This window comes from Geospiza fortis, unplaced genomic scaffold (assembly GCF_000277835.1).
Source record: "Geospiza fortis unplaced genomic scaffold, GeoFor_1.0 scaffold40, whole genome shotgun sequence".
In the NCBI taxonomy this organism is placed as follows: Eukaryota; Metazoa; Chordata; class Aves; order Passeriformes; family Thraupidae; genus Geospiza; species Geospiza fortis.
The window spans coordinates 26,440,868-26,452,860 of NW_005054297.1; the positions used below are offsets into that span (position 1 = coordinate 26,440,868).

Below are 11,993 nucleotides of genomic sequence, written 5' to 3' on the forward strand. Positions count from 1 at the left end.
ATTCAAGCTTTCAGTGCTTCTTTTCTGTTGAATATTCCCTGAATACTTTTACAAACCTTTTCTTTCTTTGGCTACCTTTCTCATTTCCCAGTTCTTTTAACAGCTCTCTATTTCTGGATTTGTTGTTGGATTTTTTTTTAGTCCCCACCAGCTTCCCACCTCCAACCCACCAGTTTAAGTTCATCTTAATGAATCAGGGATTGGTTCTCTCTGTATTAAATGTAGGATCTTTTGGGGAGTGGGGAAGTGTTAATGGTTTCTTTTTCTCCACTGGATGTTTGTCTGTATTAAACTTGTGAGGCAAATCCCTGTCCTAGTAAGCGCTCTCACAGCTTCCACTGAAGTTAGTAGAGATGATTGATGCTTTGGTTTCAACTTAAAATTCATATAAGTAGTTTCAATAACTTTACTGTTAACATATTTATAGCTGATTTTTCCAAATTCTTAGAATTTATGATATAGTTTCCCTGAGTAGGATGCATAAAAACACTAGTGTATTCTCCGCTTCCATTTATTCTTGTGATGTTTTTCCTTTACTGCTAATCAAATTGCTAGCTGACATGATACATGTTCCCAATGGAACACTTGGTACTAGTCACTACATTAAGACTTACTCTATATGATATATCAGCTTTCAAAAATAGTAACTTTTTCTCATTTGGATTTGAATGAGTGACCTTGAAATACATACTAAGCATTGAGCTGTACACTTTGGGTTTTTTTTTTCCTCTAATATCTCAATGACAGCAGAGCTAGAGCTGTCTCAATGGAATTTGCCTCTTCTGTTATCATTATTGATGTCAAAGGCTGCTGTACTCAGCAACAAGATTTATTTTAGTGGGAATAATTATGCTTTGAAAAGCTAATCATACCTTGATTTGTGCTGCTTAAGTGAAATTAGGTTGACACAGTCAAAAAATAAGCCAAAAAGCTTTTTTTCATGGCTGTTTAATTAAAAAGCTGATTATGTAAGAAGTCTGTTAAAATTTTATTGATTTAAAGTGCAGTCTAGATTTTAAGAGTATTTTTATTGGCATGCGTCAATAATCACGAAGAATAGGTAAAGTTTGTTTCCTTTTGGAACCTTTCAAACCTGGAGTAGCATAATAAGTATTTCTTCTTGGGGAAATAAAAAGGAAAAAAAATGAAAAGCCCAGGAAAGTAGGCTTCTTGATAACTTTAATTCTAAATTTTTTTTAAGAAACTTTTTTTTTTAAAAATTATTCTTCTCCTTTGAAGAATATCATATGTTCCTCAAGCCTCTTTGGAAAGTCTGTTTCCTCTGAATAATAATAATAAAATAACCCAGTTCTGTCCCAGGATCAGATTTTTATCAAGTTCAGCATGTGATTGCTTAGTGGTAACAGCTCATGTCATAAATTGCTGGTTAGTAATTATCTTTGGCTCTGTCATATACTTTTACTAATCAGAGATGTTGGTAAGTATACCAAGCATATTTTGATGTACCTTACATAGCTTTTCCATTAGGGCGTCTCCATGACTTAACTATTAACATATTAATACTAAAGGAAACACATGCTTGCTTAAACGTCTCCCGTTTCTCATTTCTTTACACTTCTCTGAATTAGCTGTTCAAGTGATAAGTAAAACCACAGGAGAGTTGTTTATTGCCAAACAGTTGCTAGAGCATAGGAACGTTTCTAAATTCAGCAGTGCAGTTTAGATCCTAGAAAATGTCTGGATATTACACATGACATGCCAGTCTTCCTCCACAGGTTTCCTGTTTGTCTGTCAACAAACCTGAACTGAGCTTCTGTAAAAGAATGAGCTCAGGTGTTTCTGCACGATATTGCACTGTATTGTGAACAACACTGCAGTGCTTATACATCTACATATTTAGGTATGCTAATTTTGCTAAAGGTAAATATATTTTCTCAGTTGCTATATACTTGAGAACCCTTATCTAAATATTTAATTACCTCTTATGGAACTAAGTGTCAATACAGCAAAACACTTTGGTGTATATCTAGCATGGGAATCAATTGGAGTCACTGTGTTTAAAGTGAAGCAAAAGATTTAGTGCTTTACTGGATCGTCATGGGTCACAGACATTGTAAAGACCTCCTTCCCAGAAGGAGGTCTTTTTTTTTTCTCCCCAAGAAGATATACTTATTATGCTACTTCAGGTTTGAAAGGCTCCAAAAGAAAACAAATTTTACCTGATTACTGACACATTTCAATAAAAATGCTCTTAAAATTTTCACAGAAATTGTAAAGACCTCCTTCCCAGAATCTCCTAAATTACTTGAATCTCCTTAATGTCAAGTGCAAGTAGAAATTTATTCGTCTGATAGTGAAAATTCTAGATGCATAGGGACAGAAATAAACTGATTTCTATTTTCTGTTACAGGTTGTTGTTTAGCTAGACCAGCTTTGACAGCTGTTTGTTTAACCTGTTGTCAAACAGATTCTTAACCACGGTTCAAGTAGAGTCTTTCACCTCATCATTGTGAAGTGCTTGGGACATTTTCCTCACTAACATTCAACCTCTGTTTATCCTCTGCAAATTAATATTATCCAAAGATTTAAATTCTAATTCTTATGCAAAAGAGTTTTTATTTTCCCTTCACAATGAATCCCAATTAGAATAATTATTTCCAGAGACTGGGAAAAAAGCAATTGAAACAGATGCCTTTTGGAGACTAATGAAAAAATCCTTTTGGCTTCAACATAAAGCTGATTTTCTGTTTATTACAAGAAGTAGCACATAATGGCCAAATTTCAGTAAAATATGCCATCTCACATTTGAATATATGCTGGAGGTCAGAGCAAAACACTTCATTTCATTATAATTAATGTGACTACATGGCATACCAAAATTTCCACAGGAAATTAGATTGAAGCATACTTTGTAGTCCACAGAAACTGCCTTGGTTTACACTCTTACAGCACAGAAAGTGTATTAAATGCTAGCCTTTGTTTGTAAAAATAAAAAGCTTAAAAAATTCCGGTCTGATATTTAGTAAAGAATGTCAAGAAAACAATGTTTTTATGTAGAAGAGGTGATAGATAAATTCATTAATTAAAACATGCACTGTTGCAACCTGTTGGTATCATCTTAGGCAGCCATAACATAGCTGGACATTTCATTACACTGCCTAAAGTTTTCACTCTCATCCTGTTAAAACACTGAGGACCCTTTGCAGTGAGTGTAAGTTAATAAACACAGAATTTGCACGTATAAATCTGCAAGTACATGATTCCTCTTGAGATTTTCTTGCCCCAGACTATCTTGAAAAAATTTCTCTAAGGATTTATTTTCCTCCATCTGCTGACTTGTTACAGAGCAAGTCACTTTTTGATTAAAAAGTCTGGGAGGAATACAACAATGAGGTAAATTAATGTTTTATCAGATGTTAACTTTTTTTTTTTCAGAGAGAATAAATTAGGAAAAAGTAAATTGCTCACATTTTAATTAGAAGAAGAAAATGGTGGGTTTATGCTTATATTTTAAGGAGAAATAATTTTAACCAATTACCCAATCACTGGGGAAATTAATATGGAACCTCAGAATAACTGCCTGTAGTGTAAAAGAAGTCCAAACTAATGAGTCCAGTCTAATGAAATAAATTTTATGCTTTCAAAAGCAAGATTTTAGTTCTGTTTAAGTAGGTTCTGATAGAAGCTGTTTAGAAAGAAGAAGAGAGAAGCAACCACATAAACCAGTTTATACTGGGAAAAACATTCTGTTTTGGATATATGAATTCTGGTGCATAATTTTCACTGTTACATTGAAAAAAACATTTTTGCTTTTATTTTATGTTTTCAGTCTTTTCGGGCAAGGTGAGAACTGACATTGGATTATAGAAATTTATGAGAACTTGAAAAATATTTTAGAACCTCTCTTGTATATGTAGATATGTATATGTGTGGTTGTGTGTATATATATACACATATGTATATATATATAAGATTATATTGGTACTGGTCTTAGAGTGAAAAAATCTTTAAAAATACACTTCTGAGTATTTTAGACTCAGATTCAGGAAAATGTATAAGGCTGTAGCTCATCTCTGGATATAGCTATAAGTGCTTAAGTTAGAGTATTTTGCTATTCTGCTATATGTCCCACAAGGGGAGGTGGAATCAGAGAAATCGTTTGCACTAATCTATATGATGCCATGTGAGAGAAAGATTCCTTCAGCATAATTTTTGAATAAGATATTGAATATGTCCTTGTAGAATTCAGTCCCAGAAACTCATGTAAATTAATGTGAGTCCCTGAGAGATGAATGAAAATAACATCTGTGTAGATTTGTTGCAAACATTTGTGGATTCATTGTTTGAAGGTGCTCACTCTGAGGAATAAGAGGTTGTTGTAGAACAATCTAGATGTAATTATCTGTTTAGATAAAACATGAAAGTAAGACAAGGTATATTTAGAATAAATATAAAAAATAATGAGATCAGTGAAACAACCTTCCACTTGAAGTGACAATTACCCAGAAGGCAAATGACAATAGATCATTGATATGATGATTGCACATCATGTTAGAGACATACTTGCATATGTTGACTTTATGCAACAATGAAAAGCATTTAGCTGCTTTTAAGAATGAAAATCCCATTTGTCCCATGCCTGTCATTCCTTAAAAAATCAGATTTTTCACTACTCCCTTTGATCTTCATGGCTTTTTATCAGCACAAACTAAATCTTTCTTGTTACTTATTTCTAAGTTCTCCTGAAGTTCCTGATGATGTGCTATTGTACAGTACCTGAGTTTAGTGACCTTTCCTTATCATGTGATTGCTGAAAGACGTTCCCTTTGTTGAGGTTTAGGAGCCATGTAAAAGCAAGCAGTGGCTTTCAATCTTCTGCAAAGAAACTCTCTTTTTTAAAGCTGTAAATTGATTTATTTCTTCTTTTGACATATAAAGATTGAGTGTATTTTCGAAAATGTAGAAGCACAGCAGGCAAAGAATGTTGATGATACAGAAAAGGAAGTGTTGAAATGCATCATCCTCTTGAAGAGCATTGCTTGGTGCCAGAGATGGTGTTCTGCCACATAATGTTTCCTGTGCCTTTTAAAAGGCGTTTGATGCTTAGAAACAGAATTCTTGTTTAAGAGCTCATCATATCTTGCTGCTCATTCCATATTGAGTCATTATCTGCTGACATATCGTAATTATTTTCACAGCGGCCAGTTATGATGTATCAGGCAGAACATTCTAAATTAGGAATAAGCAGCAGATAAGTGGCAAAAAGAAATAATGATTTGGTAAAATTGTCCCTTGTGATGCAAAGAATTTAAAATAAGAGGCAAAAGGAGAAAAGGTCAGAAAAATGAAAACACTTGATACATCCTGTACTTTTCCAAGTAGAGTGTTCTTCAGGTCCGTATTTTTAAATAATTATAATGTCCATTTTATAGAAAGAAATCATGCTATTTCATAAATGGAATTTTCACATATAGTAATGTATTTGACCAAGTAACCTTTAATTTTGTAAAACCAAGCTTTTTCTAGGAGAAAGTATTCGCAAATAGGTAGTTAAATACATGATGATTTGCCATATCTTTCTACAAATTGGGAATAGTGAGCATGCAAACTCCAGTTAGCTATTTTGACTGAGAGTGTATCGTTATATGTATTATGAAATATCTGTTCACTTCACTGATTTTTATGTTTTTTCAAATTCATCCTTTACAGGAATGGAAGGGCAGAGAGGGAAGAAATGGTAGTAAGAAGATATTTGGTATTTATTTGGTTTAACACTAGTAAGATATGCCGTGAGAATGTCTTATGGCAGAGGTTGCCACGCTTCTTGATCTTTAAAGCAACCTATCAGTACTCCAAGTGACCAAAACAGCTGATCTCTCTGACTGCTGCTTTGCCCCTACGCCATGTGACAATCTGCACCACACCACCTCCCCTTTCTCTTCGTGTGCACATTATTATCTCCCCAGTTAGGTATTTCCTGGCTTACTGCTGTGCTCTCAGCTGCAGGGTAAGCCATGCCTGCACTGCTTCCCTCTGCAGGGCACCGTGGTGATGCTCAGGGGGGAGCTGCCAGCTCCTGCAGGAAGGCACTGTGTGGCTGGTTTGGTTTGCTGGTTTCAAGGTCTCCTGCCCCTTGCTCGCTTTATTTCTACATTAATTTTTTTTTTCAAATTGGTTTCTTTCTTAGGTCACCAGTACTTACTTCTTGAATTTCTAGAAAACATCCTAAAATTTGGTGTATGAATTATTTTATAGTACTTGTGAATTGTGGTGCTTACCAATGCAGTTTGACTAACATTAGTTTATGTCCTAGTGTCAACTCTCCTTTTTCCTTCCCTAAATTTTCTGAGGTTTTATTTTACAGTTAAAAAAGAAGAAAATGTGTATAATTTGTCTTTCTATTACATTATTGACTGTTTTGATTCTTATACTTTTCCTGTTTCTATTGAATTATAGGATGAAGTTTGTCCCAAAGCAGATGGGGATCCTGTTCAGCGGTGTGTTTGGGCAATGGCTGTTAATGTAAAAGACAAGTTCATATATGTGACCCAGCCCACACTTGACAGAGTTCTCATTGTTGATGTGCAGTCTCAGAAAGTTGTACAGGTATTTATTTCTCATTTTTTAAGTTACTATTTAATTTAGACAATAGAATTTAAGACTTTCCTTCATATTTCAGAAACAGAAATACAGTTATCTTGAGAGTAAACACATTATTTGGAAAAAAGTTCCCCTACTTTCAACATTTAGCAGCAGTATCTGTTTAGCAACTGTTCTTCTCAATAGACAATTGTAAAGAAGACAACACGAAAATGGCTCTTATAAATATTTAAGTAGTTGAGAAAATGAGTTCTTTAGGAAGTTTCTGACTAGAGGTTCCTTTCACTGGAAAATGATGATTGGCTAAAATAGAGTCTTATCACAAGGATATGTCTATCAGTTTTGACAGAAAGGTCAGGGTTGGCTACAGACGAAGGTGGAGGACTGTTACTCTGTCACTCTGTCACTGTTACTCTGCTTTTAGACAGAGAAATTACAAAAACAGTAAAAATAAACACCACTCTTAGCTCAGAGACTTTGAATTCAAACTTCTTCTCTACTCCTTTTTCTTAGTCTCTGGGATTCCAGAGTATCTACTTGGTGAAAATAATTCGTCGAGTAAAAGAGAGAAATCAATGCTATGCTACAGTGATTAATACAGTCATAGAGTTTGAGCAAAACCAGGTGTGGTGTGTTGACCCTGACTGGAGGCCAGATAGCACCAGAGCCACTCCACCACTCGTCTCCCCAGCTGGACAGACCAAGAAAAGGGTTGAGATAAGAGAAAGATCACCCACCAGTTACCATCACAGGCAAAACAGACTTGACTTTGATAATAAATTCAGCTCATTTCCCTACCAAAATCTAAGCAGGATAATGGATAGTGTAATGTCCCCCAGCGCTCCCTCCTTCCTGGGCTTAGTTTTATTCCTGACTCTCTGCCTCCTCCCCTCCCAGCAGTGAAGGAGATGAGGAATGGGGGGGTCAGTTTGTCACACATAATTTCTGCTGCTGCTTCTTCCTCAGAGAGAGTAGTCTTTTCCCTGCTCCCTCCTGGGGCCATTCCCATGGGAGACAGTCTTCCATGAACTTCTCAAGTGTGAGTCTTCCCCATGGGCTTCAGTTCTTCACAAGCTGCTCCACTGGGGGTCTCTTTCCATGGGATACAGTCCTTTAGTAACAGATTGCTCCAGGTGCCTATGAGGTCACGAGTCCTGCCAGTAAACCTGTTTGAGTGTGGCTGCCTCTTCACAATTTCACAGGTCCTGCCAGGAGCCTGCTCCAGTATAGGCTTCCCATGGATTCAAAGCCTCCTTCAGGCATTCCCCTGGAGCCAGTGTAGGGTCCTGCAGGGGCTGCAGGTGAATCTCTGCTCCACCCCAGACCTCCATGGGCTGCAGGGGCACACTTGCTTCACTGTGGTCTTCACCACAGGCTGCAAAGGAGTCTCTGCTGGCTCACCTCAAGCATCTCCTGCCCCTCCTTCTCTGCTGACCTGGGCATCTGCAGCGCTGTTCCTCTGCCATATTCCCACTCCTCTCTCATCTGGTTGCAAGCCCAGTAGCACTTTTGTGTGTCTCAGAGGTTATCCCAGAGGTTTTACCCAAGCACTGATGGACTGGATATTGGCCAGCAGCAGATCTGTGCTGGCACCAGCTGGCACAGGCTCTGTCAGGCATGGGGGAAGTGTCTGGCATCTTCTTACAGAAGCCGCCCATATGACTCCCCCCGCTACCAAAAGCTTGTCACACAAACCCAGTGCACCAAGGTACAAGGCAGTGCTTATAGTCATATTTATATTATATCAATATCATCATATTTATAGGAAACAGGTGTCCTTTAGTAAATAAAACACTGATTTTTTTTTATTAGAAACCTAACTAAATTGTTAATAAAAAAACGCACTTAAATAGAGCTTTTCTTCATGCCTTTTGGTTTTCTCACTGATAAGTGAATGAAAAATCTTTAAAGTATAGATTATATGTTAGGCTCCAGGGAGATAGTATTGTGTCCTTAAAGGGGACTTATAGGGAAGTTGGAGACAGATTTATTAATAGGGACAGTAGCAATAGGCAAGGGGTAATGGTTTTAAACTAAAAAAAAAAAGGTGGATGCAGACTAGATATAATGAAGACATTTTTTTACAATGAGGTTTGCAAAACACTGTCAGAGGTTGCCCAGAGAAGTGGTGCAAGCCCCATCCCTGGAAACCTCAAAGTCAGTTTAGATGGGGCTCTGAGGAAACTGATCTAGTTGAAGATGTCACTGCTCACTACAGAGGTTTTGGACTAGGTGACTTTTAAAAGTCCCTTCCAGCTCAAACTATTCCATCATGTAAGTGTACACATGTATTCTGTATAGGTATATAAAATTTAAAAATAAATAACAAAATTGCATTTATAAAATTGCATGACTTACAAAAATAATTTTAATACTTTTGCATAATTGAAACACCTGCTTTCTCAATTCTGTGTCAGCTGACTCAGATATGGCTTCCTCGAAACTTGAACTATCCAAATGGTGTCAAGGACTTGTAAAATATTTTATTCAATAAGTTATTAATAAAAATGTGGGAATTTTCTACTTAAATTTACCTTTGCATATTAAAATAGAGATAATATGAGTGGGTATTGATTTTTTTTTTTTCTGAAAACTACTTTTTTACAACCTGTTTGATATATTACTTAAGGAAGACAGAGTAAAAACCCACAATCTCAACGCAGTCCACAGATTTGAAGGAGTGGAATATCTGGCAGTTTTCCATGGTCTTTGACTGACATTCAGGTGTCAGCTTCCTTTTCTCCACAGGAGGGATGAAATATTAATATAATTGCATTTATTAGCATTTAGACTTCAGTGTCAAAAGCACATGATTCCTCTTGAGCTCACTGAAAATAGGTTTTAATTTAGGCTTTATGAAATATGTTCATTGGTAGGCTCTTCTAATTTGTCTTTAGTTACATTATTTATTGTTTTAAATATGTAAAAATATATATCACTTTACCATTAAAAATTGCAGAGATACTTACTGCAAAGGTATATGTTAATTAAAAAGTAAAATTCAGGAAATTAACCACTAATTAAAAGTTCAGCCCTTCGCCAGAATTGTATGTAAAGCAATTGTGCAGTTTTTGAATGGCATTAGATTGTTCTATCAAAAAATATTCTAGTTTCTGTAATGAGCTGAGAAGCAGACATACAGAATTCCTAAGTGTAGAAAAGAGCTTTGTGCACTAAGTCTGTGCTCCTTAGCAAGTACATTGAGCTAAAACCAGGACACTCCAGAAGCTTTCATGTTATTCTGGTGGAAAAAAAACCACTTTCAAAGGAATTTTATTTTGAGAGATAGAATAGCATTGTTCTTCCCCTAATTTAATAATATCAAGATTATGAGCTAAGGAAAGTATAGAATTAAATTTACTCCAGCTGTGGAAAACTTTTGCAGGAATGGAAGTCTTGTTTTGATGGTTCTAATCATAATAAATTATTTTTCCATTTCACAGTACTTCACAAAGATTTTTGATGAGACAATAAAGTAAAAACACTGTTGATTCATGGGTGGGTTTTAGAATTGAAGTAAGGCTAATTTGGAATTTAGTAACAAATCAAGAGATATTTTGTTTAGCATTTCTTAAAACATGCATGGCTCTGTCTTCTTGTCTTTTAAAAATAAGCATTTATTTTCTAGCTTTATTTTCTGCAAGCAGGAAGAATGTTCTAACCATTAAATGTTGCTCTATTCATATGACATACAGTTACAAAAACACTTTTACAAACAGGAGGCACAGAAGGAAATTTAGTTCTCCAGATCAGTTTATTTTCATTACTTAAAGTACTGCCTAGCACAGAGTAAAATAAAGATTTAATTCATTATTTGAAAATAGAAACTCAGCTCAGAAATGTTCAGAAATGAGAGCATTTTTCTTGTTAGACTGCCTTTTTCCTGAAGATCATATTAATACAGAGGATATGATTTTCATACATGTACATGTGCATGTAACTATTTCTAGTCTACATCTTAATAAGAAAGATGTCTAATACAAAAGTTGACATTCTTAATAAGAAGCCACCTTGCAAAAAAAACACATAGGCTAGTGGGAATAAATGTGGAGATAATTTCATATTTTGAAAGCAAGAGAATTCTAATGAAACTCCCATCACTGTGCAAAAACCCTAAAGAAAATTAAAAATTTATTTGAAAGGACTTTAAGTCATGTAGCGATGCTGTTTTCTGTGTAAAAATAATGTTTATTTGGTTTTGCTTTTTACAATGTTTTCTCTGAAGTACTACTATACATGTTATTCCTTTCTACTGTGAAAGTTAATGTAAAAGGTGTGCACATATGTAACAACTAGATTTGAGGATGATTTATTTTTATGACAGGTAAATTTATCAAGGTAAGTACTTTAGAGTATTCTATAGCAGACTAAATTGAAATGTATTAGAAACATGGGTGTTGTATCTTTAGAGATATATAGAAGGAAACTTTTTGACTCATCCAGGTAATTCTCATTCTAAAGTCAAGGGAAGCATTTGCTTTCATTTTCAAATTCTTGAAAGCAGGAATTGTGCAGTATTGCATAGCAGCACACCACTAAGTGGGATGACTTAGAGGCTGAAGTAGACAGAGTCATCGTCCTTCAGTCCTCAGTGTGCTGCTGGCAGACCAGCCTGGTCAGCTAGAAACAGCTGTGAAAATCTGCTTCTGAGATGCTCAACTCCTTTTTGCTGCTGGCTTCCCTCTGGGGAGCTGTACTGCCTGTGCCTGACCCTGCAGGCACCTCCTTCTGCTCCTCCTGGCTGTGCCACGACCCCAGCTCTGAGTGCAGCTGGCAGTCCTCTGGCAGAGCATGTATGGGTCAGACCTTTGTCTGGGGAAGCCAAAAGGAAATTTGACATGCTTTGACAAATTAGCTATACAACAGTTCAAGTATTATTTTAAACAACTTGTTCTCTAGCATGTAGCAGAAAGAAGTTATCAAACACAAATGACCTTTTTCGAGGGGTAACTTGTGATTTTAAATGAGCCAGTGAGCAACCTGGCTTCATTTTCCATTTTCAAAAGGAAAAACAAATTCTGCTTAGATGAAGTGGTCGCTTGCAACACCTCAGGAGTACAGTTAAGTATCATCAGCAGTCTCAGCCAGCCATTAGTGCATTATCTTGAGGATCTACATCATTAGTTTAAATTAGGTTCACTTAATTAGCCAGCTGGTACTCTCCTTGACACACTGATAAACAAGCTGTGCTTTACAGTTCCATAATGGTAAGACTAAAAAGCAATTTCCACCTATTTTTTCCTTCTTAAATGATGAAAATAAAAAAGTAATCCCCCCCCTTGTTTAGCCTGTGTATAACATCTCTTAATCGACTACACTGTTCTCCCATTTAGTACCTCTGAATCATTCAGTTTTTGTAACAAAGGAAATTTAGAGCTCAGCTGTTTAAAAGGTTCATGGTCTCAAGTGACAGTGCTTAAAGTTGTAGGGAA

The 11,993-nt window shown here is 35.9% G+C and overlaps 1 protein-coding gene across 2 annotated transcripts in view; it reads left to right on the forward strand.

Moving 5' to 3' along the window:
* The window catches only part of FSTL5 (follistatin like 5), a 268,544-nt gene that overhangs the window by 227,671 nt on the left and 28,880 nt on the right, over nt 1-11,993 (forward strand). For both annotated transcript variants that reach the window (XM_005415567.2, XM_031066443.1), the window contains one exon: nt 6,418-6,567. In XM_005415567.2, coding sequence (XP_005415624.1) covers nt 6,418-6,567 — 150 coding nt within the window. The remainder of the gene's footprint in view (nt 1-6,417; nt 6,568-11,993) is intronic.